Source organism: Panthera uncia, chromosome C2 (assembly GCF_023721935.1).
Source record: "Panthera uncia isolate 11264 chromosome C2, Puncia_PCG_1.0, whole genome shotgun sequence".
Taxonomy (NCBI): Eukaryota; Metazoa; Chordata; class Mammalia; order Carnivora; family Felidae; genus Panthera; species Panthera uncia.
The window spans coordinates 66,639,670-66,667,221 of NC_064810.1; the positions used below are offsets into that span (position 1 = coordinate 66,639,670).

Genomic DNA, 27,552 nt, shown 5'->3' on the forward strand with positions numbered 1-27,552 from the left:
ATAGGCAAATTGAAGAAATAGTAAGCATACATGTGAATTCCTCACGTAGACTGAGAAATACGCTCACAGTCACTAAGACATAGTGTCCATTGATCACTAAGAGCTTAATTTTAATTGCATGTTTTTGATAAAAGCAATATATTCATTGAAAACGCTGGAAAAACATTATTGAAATACTGGGTTTATCTAGGCAGTGTGATTTCGGGGTCTACAGTTCACAGTTCTGCAGTGATCACATTTCTTCTATCTCAAACGGAAACTTTCTCAGACACAGAGAATGATAATGCAAAGGCCTCTAACACCCAGACTCCACAAAAGCTTTCTTAAAGTCGCGTCGCGGAGGCGGTACCGTTTGAGAGAGAACCGGGAGCTTAGCCCGCACATTCCGCGCGTCACGCACGTCCCACACGCTCCGTGCGTCACGCAAGCCCTGCCCACACGCCCCGCGCGTCACGCACGGCCTGCTGGGTCCTCCCTCCAGTCTCACCTGTCCCGTCCGCCAGTACCGCCCACCCCTTTCCCGTTGCGGAGTTTGGTGACATTGAACGGGCTCGCGCGCTGTCACCGCCTGCGAGGCGCAGTCCGGTCGGCGGAGTAGGCGGCCATGGGGAGCCTGCGCAGCCTGCGCTGGGCGGCGGGTGAGACGCGGGTCGGGCTGGGGGAGGTTGGGAAGATAGCGTGGCTGCTGGAGATTGAGGAATCCTGCAGCTTCCCCCAGGCCTGGTAACTGCTTGACTTCATCACGTACTCCCAAGTTCCTCAGAATCCTACCCAAAGTGATGGGAGAGAGCAAAAGCTGAGAGAGCAACTGTTAAGCAGATAGTTGGAGTTGGCCAGGAGTGACCCTGGTGCCTGGCCATCCGTCCACCCAGCTCCCACTAACTTAAAGAGCCCTTGCTCCCCGTTCTTTTATCGCCCCGCCCCATCCCCTGTCTCCTCTGAGCTCAGTTCTTAAGGCACCTGCCATCCCTAGAGACACCCCCCCCCCCATCTGCTTGATTGATCCAGGTTTCCACCCTAACCTCTCCCGTCCATAACTCTACTTGAGTCTCTCACCATCTCAAGAGTTTCTCTCTGCTCTCAAGGAAAACCTCGAGTCTCGGTTTCCTACCCACTTAATGTCTGATGAGAAAGGGGATTTAAGGTTTCACAGAATAATAGTAATTGTTTTTCTAAAATGGGAGATACGTTTCTTTTAAACAGTTCTACAGTGAAGTACTTTGGATTTCTTGGGGGAAAGTGTTATGTAGAATCTGCAGTTTATTTTTCTAGTAGACATTTGTGTAATGGGTATTTGGAGTCAGAGCTTAATTTGTCTCCTTGGGGAACTACCAGAGCTTGGGGAACTACTTTGCTTAGTAGTGGCTGAGAAATCAGAAAGTTTGCCTCTTGACACTTTTCCAGGCACCAGGGCAAACCACTTTTGGTCACCTTTATGAGCTTTGGTAAGATGTGATGATTGATTTTTTTTTCCTTGGTAGCAAATTACTAAAAAGCTGTCTATTTCAAATTTTAAAGGAAGAATCACCCCAAACTTGCCTATTGAAATAATGTACATTACAAATGTAAATGAAGAAATGTAAAAAAAGAAAAAAACAAAAAAAACCCTTTCTATAGCTTATTTTGTGTTCCAATGGAGAGTGGACTGGAAAACATGTCTCAAGCTAGAGAATATTATACACTTTTTTTAAAATAAACACTCCCTCCACTAAAAGAGATTGATTTCCTTAATTTGTTCAGCTTCATTGAACTAATTTACCTAAAATCTTTTGTGTACACCCTGTTGACCTGTTAGCTGTTACAAGGTAAGTGAAAGAATACTCTGTAAAAAAACTAAAATAGCTGAGTTAAAGTGACTTTGACTACATAGGAACTAAGACTAAAGGTTTATAAGTAGTTTATCTTCCTGTCTTGAAGATATATTTATGCATTATAAAGATTCAAGAGCCTCTCTGCAGACTTTTGATATTCAAGATCTTCAGTATTGGGCAATCAATCAAAACAAAATTCCTTGAGCTAAAAAGAACAACTTACTTTATTCCAGATAGATCCACTAAGAATGTTACATGAAGAACTCTTTCCAAAGGGTCTTTGAATGTCTGATGTTTTGTGAGCAACTCTAAGTGATCTGCCTTTTCACCCACTTGTGCCCATTTTATAGCTAAATACTCTGACATACATTATTTTACTTGATTGATTTCTTATAGTATCCTTCTTAGGTAAGTCTTATCATTCATTCTCCAATGTACAAGTGAATAAACATAGGTCAGATGGTTAAACGAGTTGTCCAAGATCATTTAGCCATAAAACGTTAGAACTGGGAGATGAGTAAGTGCCTTCTAATTCAGGAACTTGTGCTCTTTGCTTCATTCAAGCTGCTTATATAGGATATGTGTGTGCTGTATATGTGTTTGTCATGACTAACTGGGCCTCTCTCTTTTTTTTTTTTTTTTTAACGTTTATTCATTTTTGAGAGACAGAGAGACAGAGTGCAAGCAGGGGTGGGGCAGAGAGAGAGGGAGACACAGGATCTGAAACAGGATCCAGGCTCTGAGCTGTCAGCACAGAGACCGACACAGGACTCGAACTCATGAACCGTGAGATCATGACCTGAGCCGAAGTCATACACTCAACCCACTGAGCCACCCAGGTGCCCCATCTCTCTCTCTTTTTTTTTAATGTTTGTTCATTTATTTTGAGAGAGCGCAAGCAGGGCAGGGTCAGAGAGAGGGGGAGAGAGAATCCCAAGCTGGTTCTGCATTCAGCACGGGCGCCCTAACGTGGGGCTTGATCTCATGACCAGGAGATCATGACCTGAACTGAAATCAAGAGTCAGACTGAGCCACCTGGGCGCCCCTAATTGGGTCTCTTTAATGTGAAATGGAAGTGTCATGAAATGCAGATTTACTTGGGAAATGGAAGCACACATTCATGTGCAAATGGATTTTCAGTAAGAAGACTGATTTATCAGACAACCTTAACCAAAGGAATGGCATATCATATAGAAACATAATCTAGGCATGCTTCACTTATCCAGAATATTATTTGGAATAAGATACTCTAGGTGAGTGAAATTTCAAATTACCAAAGCTTAATCCTTTAAACGATGGACCTTTGTTTTTAAATGTTTCTGTTGGAAATCTTTGCTGTACTTTCTTGGCAAACAGAATATAGGTTTTTATGAGCTTGAATTTGTCATTTTGTGGGTGTAGCTGTAGATATAGGTCAGAGTTGTTAACTTGTGGTTCTTGGACCCCTTCTCAGGTGAGAGGTCCTGTGAACCTCTGAAATTATCTTCATGTTTTTATGACTATATACCTGTTTGGGGAAGAGAGGATCTGTATCTCGCATCCATTCCTTAGAGCAATCTGTGCTCTTTAAGTTAAAAGACACTGATAAAATGATTTGGAACTAAATGACTACTGAACCATACTCCTGTAGGTTCCATGGCGGTAAAGACTAAATTGTGTTTACTAAATCCTCAGCATTTATCAATGTCCAGCTCATAGTAGACAGGCAATTGATATTCTTTGAATAATTATTTTTAGCTTTTTTAAAAATTAAAAACTTAAAATTAACAATTATTAATTTCTGCAGAATAATTATTAGGTCAAAGGAATGGAATGGCCTTACAAGAATGTTTCTTCACACCTTCAGAAAAATTTTGTTGTCCTACACTTCTTTGACTTTTCAGCAGATTTTAAAATGATTTTATCATTATTGTTATACCAATACAGTGGACCATGGAGCCTCCTTGTTAGTTTAACTGACATTCTGCAGCATTAGAATCAAGAGATAACTTAGAGGTCATGAAGTGTAGCCCCCTAATTTTACAGATGAGGAAAGTTAAGGCCTCAGAAGGAAACTGAGTTGACCCCAGAAAAGTCATACAGGTGCAAAGCTGGGACATAACCAATATCTCCTGGCTCCCATTCCGATTTCATTTCCAGTACATTCTGCTCCTTCATTGTTCATTTTGTTTGTTCTTGCTAGCCAACCCTAAATGAATACATGCCCATTTTTAGTGCTCTTTGGCTTTGCTTATCACACACTCCAGGTCTTGCCAACAGGTTTTTATTGAGCACACATTATATGCCCTGTACACTCTGAAAACTCTAAAGTGAGTGGACTCCCTCTCTTGGTAGGGCTGCAGTTTATTACAATGAACAAATACACCTATATAATACATCTGGAGAGCTTATGTAGTACAGTATATATTAAGTTCTAGACTGCAGAAAAGATTTTAAGTGCTGCCATGGTGTCATGGAGCCAGTTCCTATTGGTTTTGTGCACATTGCTTCCCAATTTCACAGTTAGTCATGTTACATTGGTAGCTTGAAATCTGCTGTGGTCAGGGTTATTGGCAAACACTACAAATCAGGGATTTTCTCCACTGACCTCCCCCCATGACCCAGCATACCACTGGCTTTAAGAAAGGAATAGATGTATAGGTTAAGATTATCTACTGAAGGCTCCATTGAAACCGAACGGGAGACAGACAAGAGCAAAGATAGGAGCAGTAATGAGTCTGGAGAGGTTGTGGGAGGAGAAAGGGTAGTAAGAAGAAAGGATTACCTTGGAGTTCAGTCAGGAAGTAATAGAAAAGGTATGGCCTTTTGAGTGTTTTGAACTACATGCATTTGGGCAGAAAGGAAGCCTTTATGTGGAAGTTCCCAAAGAAGCATTTTTGGAAAATTACATTGGCTGCTACATACGTGAATAGCTACTGCTTGTGAAGATATTACAGAAATCTATGTGTGAGGTGATGATGAAAATGATAAAAAATAAATAAGTGAATATATATATATATATATTTATATATATATGAGGTGTTTTGAAGAAATTAGTATGGCTCTGTGAAACAGGATAATTTAAGGAAGACTGAAGTTTTGTGGGGGGGGAGGGTTTAATAATTTTTTTTTTAATGTTTGTTTGAAAGGAGGGAGGACAGAGGATCCCAAGCAGCCTCCATGCTAACAGCAGCAAGCCCGATGCGGGGCTCAAATTCACAAATGGTGAGATCATGACCTAAGCTGAAGTCTGCTCAATCAACTGAGCCACCCAGGCGCCCCAAAACTAAAGTTTTTGAGTGTGGAGGACTGTAGGAGTGTTGCGCCATTGTCAGAAATAAAGTTAAGAAGGGATACTGCTGTGGCAGATGGTCATGAATTATTGAGTGGTAGGTGACATTGAGTTATAAGTAAATGTGGGATCTCTCAGTCAAAGACTAGGGGACAAAGGAGGGAGTCCTCCCTGAGACAGACAAATGCAGGAGAGAGGCAAAGACCGAATCTTGGAGGCCTGACATAGTATAAGTAATAGGAAGTGGTAAAGAGGACATTAAAGAAGGTACATCATAGAGGTCAGAGATGAAGGGAGAGAATATAACAGTATAAGGTAAGAAGGGTCAGAGGTCTCGTAGAAGGCTGAGATTAGTAGAGTCAAATGGCCACAAAGATGGGAAGAATAGAATCAAATGAGCTAATGGTGAGATTCTAAAAACATTCATGGGACCAGAGGGAAATCACTAATGTTAGAGCAATTTTAGTAAAATGAGCGGGGGAAGAAACATTATAGTAAAATGTGTGGGTGGTGAGACCAAGATGGTAAATTAAATACATGCCACTTATTCAGTCATTTGAACTATGAAAGGAAGGAGATTAGTTTTTTATTTATAGGAACTGTTGAGAACAAGTGATTGTTTTGTCTAAGATAGTGTACCCTCAGTGCCACTGTGGTATAATGAGACCAGAGTTCTCATCAGCTACCAGTAAAGTGTAAATCAGTTCTGCCTTTCTGGAAAGCAGTTGTTCTGGTCTTAAAAGGGTTCATATTCTCTAACCCTGCACTACCAGGATTCTACATAAGAAAATAATCAGAAATGCCATCAAAGATTTGTGTAGAAAACTGCTCATTTTTGTAATAGTGAAATTGGGAAACAAATCTGGCCAACGGAATGATTGAATTCAGGTTATATCCATGGGTTGGATGTTATATAGCCACCAAAGGTATTTTTTAATTAATCTCTTGGAAAAGTGTTTTGACATATGCAAGATATAGTATTTGATTATGAAAATTGTATATGTTATATATAAGCATATGAAGATGCCTGGGAAGAAATACACCAAGTTGTTATCCCTGGAAGATGTGATTTTAGGTGTTTTTATTTTTTCATCATACTTTTTTTTTAAGCTTCCAAATTTTCTATAATGAGCAAGTGTTACTTCTCTAAAGTTTATTTCTTTTAAAGCAGGGAGACATTTGGCAGGAAAAGGGCAGAGGGAAGAATCTAGAGGTGGTGAGATAAGTTTGGCACAACATGTCTCAGTAAGAGGGATCACAGATGGAATGCTTCACTAGTTTAGAGTGAAGGAAGGCCTAGTGTTCTTATAGGCCTGCAGAGAAGGACAAAAAAACAGATGGAGAAGTAGGGAATCTGTTTCTGTCACAAAGTGGATTTAGGTCAACAGCTAAGGCCAAGAGAGTTTCAAATAGCCATTATTGGGTAGATGGGAGGATACCAAATTATGGCCCCATCTCACTAAAGTTTAGCCACCAGATACATAGAATTGTAAAGAGTTTTTTCCTGTAGTTTTCTCCCCACTTAAAAACTGGCCAGGTTTCAAAAACACCAAAAAACAAACAAACAAAAAAACTGGCCCATTTCCAAAGGCTTATTTATAAATCTATTTTTGAACTCTAAAATTTTTTTCCCATAGAAGCAATGTTACAAAGGGTGACTAGGGTTCTAGTCAGCCCACCAAAGTTCATAATGTCGATCTCTCTTGCCATTTTTCCTCCCTAGTATTTTTCACATCTCTTAGGTACTCTCCATTAGGACGTATAGCTGTCTTATTTCTTCACACAAACCACTTGAACTACAGTGTTGTGACATAACCTAAAAGGAAGGTCCCATATCTATGTTTTCCTACTCCTGCTTCCTTTGCCCCTACTTTTTCCTCACCCCTGGCCTGTCCTGCATTCTGCACTCAGATTTACTGTATAAAATCACCATTGTTACTGTTGTTTTCCTGCTGAAAGCTTTTCTGCCTATTTCCCAAATCCTTTTGGGCGTTTGGCAAACAAAAGGACTCTCACTGTGGGGGAGCATGGATAGGCACAGTATCCAGAGCCAGAATGAGTTAGGCCCGTGACATCACTTAAATTCCAAGCCCTAGAACATCAGCATGGACCTCATTAAGAAGGCAGGTAGGTTTGTGAGCAATGGGAGCCTGGAAGGGAGATTCCGAAGTCTATGTCGCATACTTTTGTAAAATCTGAAAACTGGGCATATAACTCTACAGGGATTCCAGACTTTTGATGTAATGAGTTACATATTACTGATGTGCAGAAGTCAGAAGTAAATCAGAGCTTCTTTTCAGCAAATTAGTTGTTGAAAAGAGGAATTTTGAACTCTGCCAGAGTTAGGTATTAAGCTCTGGAGGTGCCCTGGTCATCCATGTAACCTGTGCTCGACAGGGACTCTGGCTGATTGTGTTGAAGAACAGTGATTCTCAAACGTGGTAGCACATTAGAATCACATAGAGAATTTAAAAAAATATTGATGCCAGAGTCCTGCTCCCAGACACTGGGATTTCATTGGATGGCTCTGCATTTTTTTTTAAAGCTACTCTGGTGATTGTTGTATGCAAAATTTGAAATTCACTTTTGTAGAGCATGGCTTCTTAAACTTCAGTATGCATAAGCATGACTTAGAGGGCTTATTAAAACATTTTTCTAGACCATACTCCAGGAGATTCTGAAGGTTTGGGGTGAGGTCTGCGAATTTGTTCTACTATGAAGCTCCTAGCTGAGGCTGAGTAAATAGTACTGTTTTAGACTTTAGAATATGTGGTATTCATTTCCATGTGTTTGGCACACAGTAAGTACTCATCAACTGTTGAATGAATGTGGGTATCTGTTTGCTTCTTGAAATTTAATGTTCATATGAATCGCTTGGATATCTCATTAAAAATGCAGGCTCCCCCTGTGCCCTCAAAAAAAAAAAAAAATGCAGGCTCCCACGGTCACCTGGGTGGTTCAGACAGTTGAGCGTCTGACTCTTGATTTTGGCTGAGGTCATGATCTTAGGGTGGTGGGATCACACCAGGCTCCCACCTGAGGCTCTGTGCTGAGTGTGAAGCCTGCTTGAGATTTGGGATTGTCTCTCTCTTTCTGTCTCTGCTCCTCTACCCTGCCTGCATGCACACACGCTCGCTCTCTCTTCTCTCTCTCTCTTAAAAAAAAAAAAATACCGACTCAGATTCTGTAGGTCTGGGTAGGAGCTGAGAATTTGCATTTATTCTAACAAGTTCCCAGGCGATGTCAACTATTCTTGAAAATAGCAAGGTGTGACAGGATATATACCAACATGTATAATTTTCTCATCTCATTTCCATCAGCGTACGTTAGTCACATGACCTTCATCTACACATTTTAAGTCTACCCTGAATTGGGCACATTTCCTACTCCATTCCTTTCTTTCTCTGTCCCATTCCAAAAGCATATTGGAGTGCAAGTGAGAATGACATTTTTATAGAGATAACATCAAATTTTTGCTACTTTTAAAAATATTAAATATCAAGTAAATATAAAATATTCATAAAACCCATATAGAGTAAAAACAAGATATAATTAATATCCAAGTACCCATGTTTTAAGAAACATTTTTATTTTGGAATAATTTTAATTTACAGAAAAGTTGCAGAGATAGTACAGGAGTTCTGTATACCTCTCACCCAGTTGCCCCTAATTTTAACATCTTCCATAACTATACTACATATGTCAAAACTAAGAAATTAGCATTGGTGTATTACTATCAACTAAAGGACAGACTTTATTCGGGTCTCACCAGCTATTCTATTGATGTCCCATTTTCTGTTCCAGGATGCCACAACATGACATAGTTGTCAATGTCTCCTTAGTCTCTTCTGGTCTGTGACAGTTTCACATTCTTTGGTTTTCATGATCTTGATAGTTTTGAAGAATACTGGTCAGGTATTTTGTAGAATATGTCTCAATTTGGGTTTGTTTGATGGGTGAGAGTAGGGTTATGGGTTTGAGGAAAGAATAACTAGCAGAGGCCAAGTACCCTTTTTATTACATCATATTAGACGATATCCACATGATTTATGATTTTAACCTTAACCAGTTTGTTTCTTCCTTGTAAAGTTACTGTTTTTCCCTTCCCATTCTCTGTTCTTTGGAAACAAGTCACCAAGTCCAACTCACACTTTTCCACAAGGAGAGAGGAATCCCAGAGGGAAGAATATCTACATGTATTTGGGATTTTTCTGTAAGGAAGATTTGTCCCTTCTCCCTTGTTTATTAATTTATTCAGCTATTTTTTATATCCATATGGATGCATATATTTTATACCTTAAGTTATATAATCTATTACTACATTATTTTGTTGTTCAAATTATTCCAGGTTAGGTTCTATCCAATCAGCTCCTGTGTCCCTTTACATGCCCCGATCCAAAAACATCCTTGTGTTTTTTGAATACTTCCTTATTTTCTGGCACTGCAGGGTATTCCAGCCTAGAGTCAGCCATTCTTCTCCAAGGAGCCCTAGTTCCTTTGACTGGATAATGATATTTAGAAATCCAGATCTGGGCACTGAGTGTGCTTGTTCCTACTGAAGTATCAATGATTCTATGCCCTCCTACCGGGTAGAGCTAGGAAATACATGTATGTATAGTAACCCATGTGTATACACAGACACTTAGGATTTTTTTAATGTTTATTTATTTTGAGAGAGCCTGCATTCTTGAGTGGGGGAGGGGCAGAGAGAGAGGGAGAGAGAGAATTCTAAGCAGAATCCAAGCTGTCAGTGCAGAGCCCAACACGGGGCTCAATCCCACAAACCATGAGATCATGACCTCAGCTGAAATCAAGAGCTGAATGTTCAACCAACTAAGCCACCTAGGTGCCCCTGTGTTTATATCTTTTGTCTATCATCTCTCTATATACATAAAAATATATGTGAAATATAAATATATTTATATACTTCAATAAATATCTGTATAAACCTGTAGGAGTTAATACTGAATTCTCTGACTGATCCAGCACCACATTCATTCTAGCCTTTTACCCTTGCTTTTGGAACTTCTTTCTCTGGATTCTTATTATGTACCATTTATTTACTTACTTATTTATAAAGTTTATTTATTGTGAGGGGGGAGGGGCAGAGAGAGAAGGAGAGAGAATCCCAAGCAGGCTCCATGTTATCAGCATTGAGCCCGATGCGGGGCTCAAACTCACAAACGGTGAGATCATGACCTGAGCCAAAATCAAGTCAGATGCTTAACCAACTGAGCCACCCAGGCACCCCCATTACCTACCATTTATTTGCTTATTTGTTCAATCCTACTATACTTGTAGTTTCAGGATTATTAATCCATGCTCCTGTAAGAAACAAATTTGCCAACTAGAGTACAGTGTTTATGTATAGTTCTTTTTATCTTTGGTACAGTTTCCAGCCACAACAATGTTTTCCAAAGTTACTCATGTCAGCTTCTTTTTCCCCCACCTTGAAGGTTGTGAAGTTAGGTCATGTCATACATTTCTAATACAGTTTGACGCATTTGTCACAGCCTGAATTCCATCCTTGGATTCTCCCAACATCCTGGTTGATATTTTAAAATCTGCATATGTTAAAAGCTCTTTGTGATGTATAGTTTTATGGGTTTTGACAAATGCCATGATTTTATTTTTAAGCAGATGATGAGCAGACTTCATAGTTAGCAACATACTTGCAACACGCTTAGCAACTGATTTTCATACAGGTTATAAGACACTAAATTAGATATCTTCTAAAAGTCTCTTCCTCTCCCAGCACTCATTGAACCTCCATTTATCATGTCTAATGTCACATCACTGATGATTCACTCCAGGAGTGTCTTGAAAGATTCTGAGAAAAAAGGATCCCTACCTCTCTGCACTGTCTATCATGAGGTTGGAAAGGCATTTTATGGAAAGGAGGGGAAAACAAGGCAAAAGCCAGTACTTGAACCAGCCTCATCCCAGCTGACCAACTATAGCTTCCAGCTCCTAGTAAAACCTCTGAGGTACTAGTTTTCAAATTGTGAGCCCCCAGAGTAATAGTAGCAGCATCACTTGGGAAATTGTTAGAAATGGGAATTCTCAGACCTCTCATACTGAATCAAAAACTCTGAAACTGGGGTCCAGTAATCTGTTATAAGTCCTCTGGGTGATTCTGATGCATACTAAAGTTTGAGAACCTCCACTCTAAGTTAACCAGCCATTTGTCAGTCACATCCTCAGAGGCGGCAGGGAGGATTCATCTCGACTTCCTGCTAGGGCCCCAGGGATGCAGAACTGGTCAGCCAGGGGCAGGCTGCAAGTGCAACCAGAGGGTTAAAGGGCCATTTTTCTTTTGGTTTGTATGTTTGTTTTTAATTGTAATTCACCAGAGGATGGAAAATTTCTGGCTTGGATGTCTGTAGGGCAATATATTTTATCTCTTTGAGACAGAAAAGGAAGAAAAGACATCTTAATGATCCTAAAACTTTTTTATGCTTTTGTTTTTTGTAATTGCAGAATAAAAAATCACATTAAGTACTTCATAATTTTCTTTAGTGATTTCAGTTTTAATTTTTTTTACATTTGTTATTTCTAATGTGTAAAATATCATATTTGCATATGTTTTGAACAGCATTTATACTTTAGAGAGGTAAAAATTACTGGCATCCAGTATGAAGTTGTAGTAAGAAAAAGCTGGCAGATATTTTCTGATCCAGGTAAACTTCTCATGCCTTCAAGTGACTATTTTTCACCACCAGCTCCACTTCAAATCTTACTCCCCTTACTCCATTCCAGCCACACTGGCCTCCTCGTTGTGGTTCCTAGAACCACTGTAGGGCCTTTGCTCTTAAATTGTTTCTGTTTGGAATATCCTGCCACTAGATATCTGCATAGCTAGCTCCCTTACTTCCTTCAAAAGTGGCATTCTCAAAGAGAGCTTACCTTAGTAGTCTATCTAAAATCTCACACACTCCATTCCAAGCACATAAACACCTCACTTTATGTCATGTCCCCAGTGTTCATTTTTTTCTCTCTTGGCATTTATTGTCTAACAATGTATGTATATATGTATGTGCATATACCTTCTCTCTAGTAGAATGCAAGTTTTATTAGCATCGATTTTTTTTTACCTCTTTTATATGTTGTCTATAACAATGCCTGATACATAGTAGGTACTCAGTTATTATTTGTTGAATGAGTATCTCCAAACATGGATTTATCTGACTGGTAGTAAGTAGGTGTACCTGTTATCATTTTTTGCCTTATCGTCATTACCCAAACTAAGCTGAGAGTTACCTTGTCTTCTATTCTGCTAAACTGCCTCTGTTCTAATTAAGAGGGATGGGGAAGAGCAATACCTAAGGAAATAATTTGTTTCCTGTGGACCTTGTAGCTCACTGCCAGTTAACCTTGTTCCTCTCTGTCTCAGTGCCTTCCAGAAGGGAATGGGGCAGGATGCTGTGAGATGGGGCCTTGTAGGTCACATTAAACAAGGGGTCCTCTGGGGAAGATGAAAAAGTCCTGGAGATGGATGTTGGTGATGGTAACACAACGGTGTGAATGTACTTAATGCCACAGAACTGTACACTTAAAAGTGGTAAAAATGGTAAACTTTTATTATGTATATTTTAGCACAGTTTTTTTATTTTTAAAACCCCAAGCACAGTGGGCCTGAAAGTGTAGTTTCAAATCAGCAGTAGCAGCTTCACCTAAGAACTTGTAAGAAATGCAGATTCCCAGCCTCCACCCCAGAACTGTTGATTTGGAAACTGAAGGTACGTGTCCCCAGTGCTTTGTGTTTAAACAAGCCATTCAGGTAGTTCTGGTGCACGCTGAGGTTTGAGAATCACAGCATTATGTAATTTTGTTTTAATCCTGAGAGCTATGAGAAACTATTGAAAAGTTTTATAGAATATTTTCATTCATAGAATTAGCATAAAATGGTCAGAAATTCTGACCACTTTAGGGGTAAAATTGAAAAGTGCTATGGAAATGTTTTGAAAATTATTGTTTTAAGTAGTGCTTCAAAAAAAAAACCTTAAAATTTAGAGTGCCTGCTATATTTCAAGCATCTTGCCAAATGCTGTCACATTTGTTTTTCAATTTGCAGTAAATACTACATTATCCACATTTAAAATGAGGAAAGGTGTGGAAATCAATTATACTGTAATTTATCTACTTTCCTTATGGTGCACACTTACTGCCACTAGGTGGCACTGGTGGGGTGGCTACCCAGACCTGGGCAAGGCCTTCTGGGATTACATAATTAGAAAATGAAAAAATGCATACCCTTATGAAAGAAATTAGCAAATAACCACAAATCTTTACATAAACATAGGTCCCAATTTCTGGTACATAAGAGGACCTCTGAAAATCCACTCCTATATATAAAAACTATGAAAACACCACCAAAAATTCTTAAGATCAACTTTTTCAGAACTCTAGAAAATAACCAGAGGCTTGTGGTAGTCTGAGTAGTATTTATCCAAGAAAAATGACTTAATCATGGTAAGAATAGCAAGCTTTATAATAGTTTTAACAGTTTCCTTTGTCCTGTCAGCTTCACAGTGGCCTTGAAAACCAGTAGCCTGTCAATCACAGTAGCTAATGAAAACCAGGAGTTCTAGCAGGCACTGAAGAAGGCAGAATGGATTTGGAGCGCCCTAAAATCCACAACCCCTGAGAATTGTTACTTTTGGCTTGTCTGGAACTTCCCTGGAAACACCCATTCACTGGGCTTGCCTTTTTTTCACCCAACTCAGCTAATTCAGTGGGAACAGTTTCTCCCTCACCCACCCTAGAGCATGCTGCAACAGGCACACAGAGCCCTTTGGCAAAGTCTGGCAAACTTCTTGGTGGCAGGCATTTAAGGATGTCTGTTCAGTGATTAGGTGGCCACTAAGCTAACACAGAACATAGATAGAATACAAGGGAATATAGATTAGTGGAATTGAATTGAGAGTCTACTAATAAACCCTCACATTTATGCTCAATTTTTTCTATATTGTGCCAAAATAATTCAACAGGGGAACGAATGCTTTTTTCAACCAATGATGCTGGGAAAACTGGATATTCATTCACCTGTAAAAGAATGGAGTTGGATCCCTTCCACACACAGCATACCTGTATTAACTCCAAATGGATCAGGCCTAAATGTTAGAACTTAAAACGATAACATTCTCAGACAACAGCGTAGGAGTAGGCTTTTGTGACCTTGTATATGACACCAAAGTCTCAAGCAACAAAAGAAAAAAAAAAAAAGGATAAGTTGGACTTCATCAAAATTTGAAACTTCTGTATTAAAAAGACATCATCAAGATGGTGAAAAGACAACCCATGAAATGGAGGAAAATATTTGCAAGTCATACATCAGACAACACAACTCAATAATAAAAATACAACCCAATTAAGAAATGAGCAAAGAAGCTGAATAAACATTTCCCCAAGGACATATACAACTAGCCAACAAGCAAGTAAAGAGATTCTCATCGTCATTACCCAGTAGAGAAATACAAATCAAAATCACAACGAGATGCCACTTCACACCCACTAAGATGGCTTTTATTAAAAAACATAAATGTGGGGGCGCGTGGGTGGCTGGGTCAGTTAAGCTTCCGACTTCAGCTCAGGTCACGATCTCGCGGTCCGTGATGGCTCAGAGCCTGGAGCCTGCTTCCGATTCTGTGTCTCCCTCTCTCTCTGCCCCTCCCCCGTTTATGCTCTGTCTCTCTCTATCTCAAAAATAAATAAACGTTAAAAAAAAAAAACAAATGTGGACTAGGAGGTGGAGAAATTGGAACCCTCAAACATTGCTGATGGAAATGTAAAATGTGACCACTTGGAAAACAGTTCCTCAAACGATTAAACAGAGTTACCGTATGACCCAGCAATTTCACCTTAGTATATGCCCCAAAGAAATGAAAATGTTTGTTCAAAAAGTGCATAATTGGGGCGCCTGGGTGGCTTGGTCGGTTAAGCGTCCGACTTCAGCTCAGGTCATGATCTCACAGTCCGTGAGTTCGAGCCCCGCGTCAGGCTCTGTGCTGACAGCTCAGAGCCTGGAGCCTGTTTCGGATTCTGTGTCTCCCTCTCTTTCTGCCCCTCCCCTGTTCATGCTCTGCCTCTCTCTGTCTCAAAAATAAACGTTAAAAAAAATTAAAAAAAAAAAAGTGCATAATTTTCCATGTCAGCATTCTTCATAATAGCCAAAAAGTAGAAACCACTTAAATGTCCATTGACTATAAACAAAGTCTAGGGTATCCATACAATGGAATAAAATTTGTCCGTAAAAAACAAACAAACAAAAAAAAACAATAAATACTACAGCATGGATGATGAACCTTGAAAACATGCTGAGTGAAAGAAGCCATTCATAAAAGGCCACATATTACATGATTCTATTTATAAAAAACATCAAAAATTTTCCATATTTCCAGAATATGCAAATCCATAGAGATGGAAAGTAGATTAGTGGTTTCCAAGGGTTGGAAGGAGGAAGAAACAGAGTGACTTAATGGATCTGGCATTTCTTTCTAGGATGATGAAAATTTTCTAGAATTAGATGGTAGTGATCAGTACACAACTTTGTGAATAAGCTAAAAACCATGATACTGTACACTTTAAAAGGATTAGTTTTATGATAATGGAGTTATGTATCAAGTGTTATTTTAAAAATCTTTACACAAATATAAACATATACCCATTTAAGTCTATAGTAATATCTTTTAAATTGTTACATTTATTTTTTTTAATGTTTATTTATTTTGGGGGAGAGAGAGAGGGAGAGAATCCCAAGCAGGCTCCATGCTGTGAGTGTGGAGCCTGATGCAGGGCTCATTCTCACAAATCACAAGATCATGACCTGAGCTGAACCAAGAGTTGGATGCTTACCTGTTGATCTCAGCTAAGGTCATGATTTCACGGTTTGTGAGTCTGAGCCCTGAGTCAGGCTCTGCACTGACAGTATGGAATCTGCTTGGGACTCTCTCCCCCTCCCTCTGCCCTTCCCTAGCTTGCTCTATCTTTCTCTCTTTCTCAAAAATAAATAGGGGCGGCCTGGGTGGCTCAGTCAGTTAAGCATCCAACTTCGGCTCAGGTCATGATCTCGTAGGTCGTGGGTTGGAGCCACGTGCCAGGCTCTATGCTGACAGCTCAGAGCGTGGAGGCTGTTTTGGATTCTGTGTCTCCCTCTCTCTCTGCCTCTCCCCCGCTTGTGCTCTCTCTCTTTCTCTGTCTCTTTCTCTCTCAAAAATAAATACACATTAAAATAATTTTAAAGATTTTTAAACATAATAAACTTTTTAAAGTTTTTTTAACGTAAGAGAAAAAAAATAAATCGTGGTTCTAGTCAGCTTTGGGGGGGGAAAAAACGTATTTTACTCCTATTCCCTCTCTTGCCTCCCCCTTATTGCTCCAACTCTGAAGCTACAAAGACATCCAAGTAGGAGTTTGGAACTACAAAGGTACAGACAGACTGTCTACTAACAAATAGATCTTAAAAACTACTTGAACTTACCTGTGAGCTTTTATCCATAAAGCTGTGAGGGAACATTTTGGTTGCATTAAAGACAACTTTTAGGCATTACTTTTTTTGTCACCCAGAGCATCACAGAGTGCCGGGATACTAGTAAATTTATCACTGGTGTCTTTCCAACTTTCTTTTCTGTTCCATTGTACTTCATAGTGCTCCCCTTTTTCCATGTTCTAGGACCCTAGGGGTCTTCTGATTCTGAATCCTATCAGCCCCGGTCTCTCTTGTACTATGACCCCCATACTCAGAATCACTCCCCTTTCTTCTCTCACTCATCAAAAGTATTTCTGGCTTTTTCTGCTTTGAATTCTGATTTATTTATGGGGCACCTGGGTGGCTCAGTCGGTTAAGTGTCTGGCTTTAGCTCAGGTCATGATCTCACAGTTCATGAGTTCGAGCCCCGCGTCAGGCTCTGTGCTGACAGCTCGGATCCTGGAGCCTGCTTCGGATTCTGTGTCTCCCTCTCTCTTTGCCCCTCCACTGCTCATGCTCTGTCTCTCAAAAATAAATAAAAACACTAAAAAAAAAAAAAAAAAAGAATTCTGATTAATTATGATTGATTTAAAAATTTCATGCTAAGGCTAAATGTGAAAATGGCTAACCAAAACTAAATTCTTAGGCATACATTTGTTTTAGGAATGAATGTATTTCCTAGTTTTGTTAACTGAGAAGGCATGGAAACAATGACAAACCCAGTAATACTTCCTGTTTAAAAACCATAGCACCCTGAAGGAATGTCTGATTCTAAATCAGAGACAGGAAGCATTCAAAACAAATCTGGAGCATCATGTCCGAAAGTAGGGAAGCTATCAATGATTACTGAGCACATGTTGAAAGTACTCAGGAGCCAATTTGGAAGGGTTCCTAGTGGCTAAAAATGGGTATATCTGAGCATCAAAAAGAAAAATGACTGAAATGGGCTGGAGTACATAATGTGTTAAAATGCAAGCGTTCCTTATGTTATTTTTAAACAAAAGGTCGCCTGTGGAGGCTGCAAGGAAAACAGTTCATCAGTTTGAAACTGGCAAATGGAAAGAATCAAGCATTCATTCCACATTTCCTGTGGACTTTTACCTTAGAATAATCCAGTAGTTCATGTAGAAGATGACCATTTTATATTCTATAATGAAACAATAGATCTAGGTAACAATCATCAATGTCTGATAAAAACATTAAATGAAAGATTGATGGAGAACTTTATAAGGGATGAGTCAGACTGATAGCATCTACTGATAAATCTTAACAAAATAAAATTGATGTATGCCTCTTGATAAGATACAGTAGGAAGAACACAGTACCACCTATGGCATATTATTCCTAAAAATTCTAACTTAAATCTGATGAAGCCTCAAAAATCTGTTTACGAGGAAAAAGAATTAGAAGAATATGTTAAACAACACCATGGGGATACAATCAGCAAAATCTGAAATGAGGGAAATTCTATAGAATTAATGATGTAGTTTCTTCAACAAATGATAAGGCGTATTCAATGTACACTTATTTAGAATAAATCAACTATTAAAAAAATGAGCCCATTGGGGAAATATAATATTTGATCATAATATGCTAAGATCAAGGAAATATTTTTTAGTTGAGCTAATGGTATTCTGAATGATTTTGAAAAGTTGCTGTTGTGAGATACATACTGAAGTATTCATAGGTGAACTAATAGGATGTTTAGGATTTGCTCTAAAATAATTCAGTAGGAAGTAGGGAGGGGTGTTCAGATGAAACTATTTATTGGCCATGTGTTGATAATTGTTGACACTGGGTGGTGAGTGCATGGAGATTTATAGTACTGATCTCTAAGTGTGCTTAGAATTTAGATTTTAAAATTAGCTATATATATAATATAGCTTTATACATTTTTTAATATATAGTTTAAAAACTTTACACAATTACTATACCTGAAGTTGATTTCCAGTTGGGGAATTATGGCTTAGGCAAAACAAGGCTTTCTAGATCCCCTTGCTGGCCATTGCAGCCCCCTACCCAGAGTATACCAGAGTCATATTGGCAATTTGGCATCTTGATTTATCACTCGTGAGAGGTTCTAATCTTTACCTAAATAACTCAGTGCAGTAATATGTAATATTTCCATCAGGAGCATTGTTATGACAAAATACGTGTGAGAAGTACTTTTATAAACAGCTGATAAAATGTTTATATTACAAATTGCTAATTTCCTGATGAGCAAAATATGTATATTTTAAAACAGCACCAAGGATCACACTTTAAATATATGTATCTTATATATACATATATATATATGTATGAGCCTGGGTGGCTCAGTCAGTTAAGCATCCGATTTCAGCTCAGGTCATGATCTCACGGTTTGTGAGTTCAAACCCCACATCAGGCTCTGTGCTGACAGCTCAGAGCCTTGAGCCTGCTTGGGATTCTTGCCTCCCTCTCTGCCCCTCCCCCACTCACACTTTCTCTCTCTCTCTCTCTCAAAAGTAAATAAACATTAAAAAAATTAAATATATGTATCTTACATGCACAGTAGTATATTCACTTTTTAAATGAGTTAATTTTTATAAATGAAATATAAACCTTGTAGGTATTTCCTATTTTGAGACACCATTAGATTTTCTTTCTCTGAAACATTTTCCTGTCTTTTTCTAGGAAACTATTTTAGGTTATTTGAAAGAGATGCTTCCTCATCTCTAAGACTTACCAGAAACTCTGATTTGAAGAGAATAAATGGATTTTGCACCAAACCACAAGAAAGTCCAAAAGCTCCACCCTGTAAGTATGTATTCGTTTTTCCAGTTATGGAAGCTCCTGATGAATGGAACAACTTGGAATCAAAACAACCTAAAAGACAAGTCATCGCAGGGTTGTCATACCCTGTCCTATAGTTGAGGCCTCCCAAATTGTACTATTATTGGCTCACATGTAGCAATGCTTTCTTCCTTTTCCTCACTTGTCACTTTCATCTCTTATTTCCAGGATTAGATTGGAGCTTTTTGTTGGAGAATGGATGCACCAAAGTAAATAGTGATCTAGAAGTTATCTTTTAGGAACCCCAAAGATGAACCACATTAGGAAATAATGTTTGGGATACAATATAACTAGCACCAGCCTCTGGCTTGGGCATTAATTTCAGCCATCAGTATTCCTATTCTTAACTCAAACCCTTGTCACTGTCACTACTGTGGAAACAAGGAGCATAATATATAAACTGTAGGGTCCCACAAGCTATTTGCTTGTTCCTTCTTCATGGGTGTACGCTCGGGTCAGGCAGGTCTTGGTGAATGGAAAAGAACTATCCTCAAAGAATAGTTATCAGGAGCTTAAAAATGTTTATATCCTTCAACCTGGTGTTTCACTTCTGGGTATCTATCCTCAGGAATAACCCCAAATGTGGAAAATCTCTGAGTGTAAAGATGTTCCCATTTTTATAATAGGAAAATGAGAACTAAATCTAAATGTCAAATAATCTGGGAATGATTAATTATGTATGTTAGATGTACTTGATGAGATTGTACAGCTGTTGGAAATGGTGCTTGTAAATACCATGCACTGGCATGGAAAATGTTTGTCATTATGTCCATGAACAAATAGGATACAAAATTTTATATCGTGTTTAAGCACATCATGATATACATATAAATGACACATACACACACAGGGATAAGACTTAGGAAACACTACCAAAGTAAAAATATAGTGATTATGCTACAACAGGAGAATTAGGGATAGTTTTTATCTTCTACTTTTATATCTATACTTTCCAAATTATCTTTAATGTACTTACAATGGAAAGAAAGCAAAAAAACAACAACTATAGAGTTGTGCCAAGTGCTGGGAGAGTTAAAAAATAAAACTACAGCAATACCATTTCTATACTTCTAAACCTCTTTTCTCACCTTTGGTTCTTTATGGATTTTTTTCCTAGTGACTTCCCAGTTCCCTTTGCTGTTGCCTTCTGGTTAAGTGAGAGAGGCACAGCACGATGATGTGGCAGTGGGAAGGAGTATGAAGGAGTAGGTAACAGTCAAGGAGATGGTCTGTCTGTGAGAGATGTAGGCAGCACGTGGAAGTTAAATGAGATTATCTCTGAAGGTCCCTTCTAACCCTAGCATTTTGTGATTCCCTAACTTTTTCTGCTCCTTATCTTCAATGACTTCTCCTTTTATTTTATTTATTTATTTTTTTGAAAGACTTTCTCTTACAGTCTGTGGTTGTGTGCCTTTCTTGTTCATCCGCCTCCTTGGCCACTTCATTTTCGTCTGCTGCCTCTTTCTCCTGGACAGTCTCTTGGGTCTTAATCATCTTCACTGGCTCTCCCTTTGCACTGATGATTATCTCTGCTTTTGACTTAATTCATGAAACCTATTCAGATGTTGTAAATTTAGACCCAATGGATAGATATAAAATGGTATCCATGCTTTTTCCTTTCCTAACTGGTTCTTTTCAGTCTCCTGATTTTGGTTAACAGTACTATTGTCTTGCTCATTCACATTTGAGGCTATTTGATTCCTTCCTTGTCTTAATCAGTCTCCAAATTCTTTCAGTCATCTTGAGATTGACTTTTTTGTCTCTCTTCTCACCGTTCCAACTCCAGTTCGGACCATATCACCGGACTGTTGTATTACAAGGTCCTGTTTGGACTTGTTGCCCACTCTATCCTATCCTTCCTTTCTCTCTTCCATCTATTATGCAGATTAACCTTTTAAAACATTAACTTCTTCTTTGCTTCAGAGTTCCCAAATCAGGTTTAAAAAGCTTAGCCTGGCATTCAGGATCTTTGATAATCTTATTTTACCTTATAACCTTGTTCTTTTTCTACTGAAGTCAAATAAGCTTCTCATTGTTCCCTTCTTAGTTCATCTTTATCTTTATATACTTGCTTATGGTGTTCTTTCAACTTTCAACTGCTAGGAAATAATGCTTTTATTTTACCTCAGCCTTCACAGATTTTTGAATCTCATTTGACAAATGCGGCATCCTAAGAAATTCCATTCAAACAAAGCTCTAATTCGCTTGAGGTTCCTCAACGGTTCTGTTTAGTGGATAGCTAAAAAGCACGAATAGCACTTTTTAATTGCTAAATTTGAGAGTCATAACCTCAAATAAGTAAGATGTCTTGTCTTGTTTTTTTCATAGACACTTACAGCCACAGAGTGCCATTACACAAACCTACACATTGGGAGAGGAAGATCCTGATATGGTCAGGTCGCTTCAAAAAGGAAGATGAAATCCCAGAGACTGTCTCGTGAGTGCTGAACTTAGGGTTGTAAGCAGCTTTTATTTCTCACTGATCCATTTCAAAGGAAAAACAGTTCCTTTGAGTCCCTATTGAAAACATTTCAGCCAAATCCTAGAACAGTCTTAACTTCTGTAAATGTTTCCTCTTTGGCAAGTACCTGCAATAAAAACAGTGCTGGAAAATCCATGCCTTCTCATTGATATGTTATGTTGCACCTAGTGGAGAGCTGTCAAGTACTCAAAAGTCAACTGATTGATTTCCTCTCCTAGCTACAGAAATCTGACTAAGCAGTGATGTTCACTGTTTTTAGCTTGTTTTTAATCTAGGTATATCAGTTAGGTATCACTGACAATAATTATATTCTACAAAATCCACCCAAGTATTCAACCAAAGGCATAACAGTATTTAAGAACAACATATTCTCTTTCTGGGATCCCGGAAAGCGTGCTTCCTATCACCAACTTTCTTAAACCCAGCTGTGGCTGAGATCTTGGGACTTTTTTCAGAGTCTGGAGATAAGTATAGATTCCTCTGACTCAGGGTTTCTCAATCCCCATGCTATCGACATTTTGGGCCAGATAATCCTTTGTTGTCGGAGGCTGTTGTGTACACGATAGGATGTTTAGCAGCATCCTTGCTCGGTCATCCTCCAGATGCCAGTGGCACTTAGTTGTAACAATGAAAAATGTCTCCAGACATTGCCAAACGTCCCCTGGGGGGACAAAACAAAACAAAACGAAACCCTGGTTGAGAACCACTGCTCCAGCCTCCTGATGTTAAAGACCCTGATTGGTTTGCATCTCAGCCAAGAGAGATTGTGAGAAGTAGATGCCATCTCCCCTGTGGGGCATCATCATCTTTACTGATAGGGAGTTGGGAAAAAAGCTCTTAGATGTTCCCTTCTAGCAAGAAACTATTCCTGGAACTTCTGGTTTCGGGTTCCAAGGCATGATTTTAAAATATCTGAGTTCATTCAGGGCATCTTTTCCCAGGAAGAGAAGTCTTACTTGCTTTTTGTTTACAGTGGCTTTAACAGAGCCGTTCTACTTCTGTCTGTCAAATTAAATAGTACCTTATTTTCACTAAAATTACTTCAGCAGGAAAGCCCTGGTCCTTCTTAGATAAGATGACAGTGCACTCTCCTGGGAAATAAGAGCAAGTTGGAAATAAGAATGATGTTAAGTTCCTGCCTGTGTCTTAATTTCTTCCTGAATATTCCAGCAGAAAACAAGCTGGTGTATACCCATGGCCCTAATAGGTGCTGTGTAGACTTTGCCATGGAACACCTTCTTCAGTCTGCCTTGCCGGTGGTTCCAAGATCCCCCTTAAACCCAAAGTACTACCTAGTGAGTCACCATAGAATGCTCTTCCCTGGGCCTGAGCAAGAGTTCATCCTTGTGCTGGTAGTTCTGAACAGGCACTGCCCACTCTGATTGCTTCTGTGGGAGGGCAACCTCATGGCCTTATTTAAATGCATTTTGCTCTTTTAATGTAAAATATTTTGAATGAAAAATTCTTGTAATGAAAAGTAAAATATGTTTCTTTTCATGAGTATCGCAGCACTTTAGACTGGCATATCCATGCCAATTCACATAAAATATTGTCAGCATGGGTAGTTTAGTTTGTGGTTGGTGAGCTCTCAGATGCTCTTAACAGAGCAATTCACTGTCCTTAGCAGTTGTCCCTGGTTCCTCCCACTGCCCTGCAGGCCCAGTTTCAGTGCCTAGAGAACTCCCTTCACACTGCCACCTCACTGGGTCCCAGCTCTTATATCACAGTGTGTATGCTTTCAGGGTTCTGCCTCCTGCAATGCCTGGACACTGTGCCTCCTTCCAAGCATTTTTAAAGTATTTTTTTCCCCCTGATTTCAAAAGTAATGTGTATTAAAAATCTGGGGGGAAAAAGAGAGGAAGGAAGTTAGCACTCCCATCCCATCATCTAGAGATAATCACTTCCTATCTACATCCCTACTGAGTAGGCCATTACTCTCTCTGGGGCCCATTTAGACTCTTCATACGCTTCCCTGAGTATCTACCAGGCTCATGTAATAGAACTGCAACTCACTGCCTCCATACAGAATCACAAAGGTGGAATGGCCTTCTCTTTAGACTCTTCCTTGTTAGGCGTCTTAGTTTTCACACAAGAATGATAATCCAACCCTCAGTGTTCTGTTAAGGCACATGGGTCTGTATTCAGTGGACAGGTTCAAAGACGTACTTGCCAAAGAGCACAGTCTCAAGTTCACTGTCATGCAATTTTAGCAAAACATTAGTTAAAAGGTAAACATTAAGGAAGCATTGCTTAAAGGATCTTTCTCTGTTGCACATATTGTCTAGAATCTATTCCTGGTTCTAAATCTAAGTATTAGAAGTATTAGATTTAGATTATTAAATCTGTTCCTGGTTCAAGGCAGAAAGCAAAAACTTGGGTATAAAGAGCACATTATTTAACTCTCTCCCACGTTTGTTTTCTGTCTGAATTGTGATTCATGTTGAAACATATGAAACTCATGAAGCTCATTGCAGTATTTGTTGTCAGGATGTTGTTCAGACAATCATTGTATCACATAGCATCTTCTTAAGAACCCCAGGGAGAAATATCTTCCGGTTTCACTTTTAGCATTGGCTGCTAATGTGAAACTTGAAAGCCAAAATTGGGGACGAGCATAGCAAGCATAGGTTAATACATTTTGCCCCTTTTTTTTCCCCCTTTGTTCCTGGATCCACTTTCTGTCTTCACACTTTTTCTCTTTTTCTTTAAGTTTGTGCTATCTTGTTGGATTTTATATGTAAATTTAAAATGAGTTATGAAAATTCCCCATCCTCCCCCAAATCCTACAAGATTTCCAGGTCTCATATCTTTTTTATATTTATGGGTACCACTCCACTTTTGACTTGTCAGACATAGAGCTTATTTCCTACTGGCAACTTCAGAAAGAGAAATGTTAACTGTCTGTCATGATCTCATTGTATTACTAGGTTTGAGATGCTTGATGCTGCAAAGAACAAGATCCGGGTGAAGATCAGCTATGTAATGATTGCCCTGACAGTGGCCGGATGTATCTTGATGGTTATTGAGGGCAAGAAGGTGAGAGTGGACTTCTTCTCTGTCTCTGTTTTCTACAAAGGATCTAGAGGAAATCAGGGGTTGACCCTCATATTTAGTCTCTGCGAAGAGTTGGTTACTTTCTACACAAGAAATGATAAGAAACAAAATAAGACACAGTAGGGACAAACCTGGGATATCCTGTCTGGGGATAAATAGCAAACCCTAACTTTGGCAAAGTGAAGGACTGAATTATTTTTGCATGAAGTAAACAAAAAAAAGTGGTTATCACAGATGTCATAAAAAATTGTGAAACAAGAAAAATGACACTGTTGTATCTAATGATGACACCTACATATCTATAACGCACTCCTGGTACATGGGCTTATTTATCCACACTCTAACTGCCTTAACCCTGGTGAGCATTCTTGTCACCATTCTTTACTTGAAGCTCAGCCACACTGGGCCATATGTGTAAGGACCATAGCTCCTAAACAGGTACAAAGGTATTCAAGTCCAGAAATCTGTTTTAACATATATCATTATTAATAGCTATCATTAATTGAGTATTCACTGTCTTCTAAGCACTTGGCTGTTCTTTCATTTGAACCTCAGAACAGCACAGTGGAATAGATACTATTATTAGCACCTTATTTATAGATGAGGAAACGTGGCTTAGAAAGCTTTTCTCACTTGCCCATCTCCTGAATGGCAGAGCACAGTTTGAATCTAGACCCGTCTAATTGAGGTTGATAGTAAAATTGCTCCCAATTATTGAGTCCTCATTATGTCACAGGTACTATTAAACTCACTGAATCACCACAATGCCCTGAGAACCTAAGCAGTGGTTCTCTTAGTATCCATACTTTATAAAAGAGAAACCTGAAGCTCAGAGCTATTAAATCACTTTCCCAAAGTCACATAACTAATAAGTGGCAGGATAAAAATGTAGAGCCAACTTTTCAAGTTCCCAAACTCATAGTACTATCTTGTGATTAAAATATGTTTTTTTTTATATGCAGCAGGACTGGTCAAACCCTTATTTTAATACTATGTCTAATTTTATATATCACAACTTCCATGTGGAAAGAGATGTCTTATATCTATTATAAAATATTAAAAAGGTTCTTCTGCCAACCCAGTGATAACTGACTTCCTTATCCCCAGTGAGTGCAGAGTAAAAGGAAATGAACATCTGGCTCTCTTCAGACTCTTGGAATGGAAAATACTGACCATTTAGGCTGACCTTATGGGAGCATGAGAGACAAGTGTGCAGGACTAGGTGAAGTTCTTTCCAAGACATCTCTGTTCCTACCCCACCTCAGTTTTTCTTCTGACTTCCTGTTTGACTTCTCATGCTTAGTTCTCAGATTGAAACCTGCAGAAGCATGTGGACAGGACGTAGGGGCTTCTGGAATTCTAAGAAGTCTGTATTGGTTTTGTATACTTGATTATAGTAAGCTGAGTCTAAATACTCTAGAAACAAGTTATCCCCTGGGATTTCCTCTAGTGTCATCCTAGGGTATACGCCATGTACTTTAAGAGTTTCTTTTCTCTCCTTTATGTACCAGAAAGCCGTTTCATTTGTTTTACATGGAACTATCCACTTCTTAAAAGTTGGTAAATGGTACTGTAGAATGGAGAACTTTTAGACTTAATGCTATATAGAAGAGAGAAGTTAGCCATTGTATGTTCTGTCCTTACCATCAAGGTACCATTCCCATTCTCCTACCCCTTCCCATACCTGATTCTTTACATGTGAAATTACACAGAAGAAAATTCTACCTTATGTATAGGGTGCTAGTTTCACTTATTTGGTATAAAACTTCTGAAACTGGTCGGCTTATGTAAGCTTCACAGGCATGTAATAGGTCACGTGGAAGGAAACAAGGGAAGAGAATGGTTGCCTCTCCCCCACTGCCGTTTACTCCCACAGGTTGGAGTAGTGGGATAGATACTGGTGAGTGTCATCAGTCGTAGTATTTAGTAAAGTCTGGGATCTCCAAAGCTGAATATTTTTGGTAAAAGAGGAGTAAGGAGTTTGAAGCGTATGAAAATATACAAATGAGTTAGGATAGGAGAAATGGTAGCAACAAAAAAAAGTGAAAGGAAAGAAAGGATAGAAATGGAAACAAAAAGGTATTAATACTAAAGAGAGAAAAAAAGGAAAAGATAAGGGAATTAATTATAAGGGAAGAGGCTAGATTTACAGAAACATGCCAGAAAGAGAAGGTAGAGGTGCAGCATTTCTCTCATGCTTGACTGGATGGGCTACTGTACTGTGAAGCGTTAGAGGAAGCAGAAGGCACGGGGAGGATGTGTCTGTGCCCAATGTGCACACAGCAGACCATTGTGGGCATGCCCTGTCACAGTTAATCTATTGACATGAGTGCAGGGTAATGACATCCTCCCCAAACCCACACAAATAATCACTTGTTCAAATCTGTTTCACTTTAGGCTGTCAGAAGAAACGAGTCTTTAACAAGCCTGAACTTAGAAAAGAAAGCTCGCCTGAGAGAGGAAGCAGCTATGAAGGCCAAAACAGAGTAGCAGAGGTATCCATGTTGGCTGGCTTTTGAAAATGCAGGAATAATGTTGCAGCAATTAGCCTGTTATTAAGAAGAATATGGTATGAGGATCTGTTTCATGAAAGTATGGTTTACACAGACATAAATTTCTGCTGTAGTGGTACAAATAAATTTCCTTAAAAAAA

At 39.0% G+C, this 27,552-nt stretch overlaps 1 protein-coding gene across 2 annotated transcripts; it reads left to right on the forward strand.

Annotated features, from left to right (window-relative positions):
* The first annotated feature begins 496 nt into the window (after positions 1–496).
* On the forward strand, positions 497–27,467 carry FAM162A (family with sequence similarity 162 member A). Of its 2 annotated transcripts, none has more exons than XM_049628280.1 (5): positions 497–638; positions 19,205–19,327; positions 21,692–21,800; positions 24,773–24,881; positions 27,297–27,467. In XM_049628280.1, exons 1-5 carry the CDS (start codon positions 605–607, stop codon positions 27,387–27,389), a joined length of 468 nt encoding a protein of 155 aa, XP_049484237.1. In that variant the 5' UTR covers positions 497–604; the 3' UTR covers positions 27,390–27,467. The 2 variants fall into 2 exon arrangements, with proteins under 2 accessions (XP_049484237.1, XP_049484236.1); XM_049628279.1 differs by lacking the exon at positions 497–638 and adding an exon at positions 12,758–12,821.
* Positions 27,468–27,552: the final 85 nt, after the last annotated feature.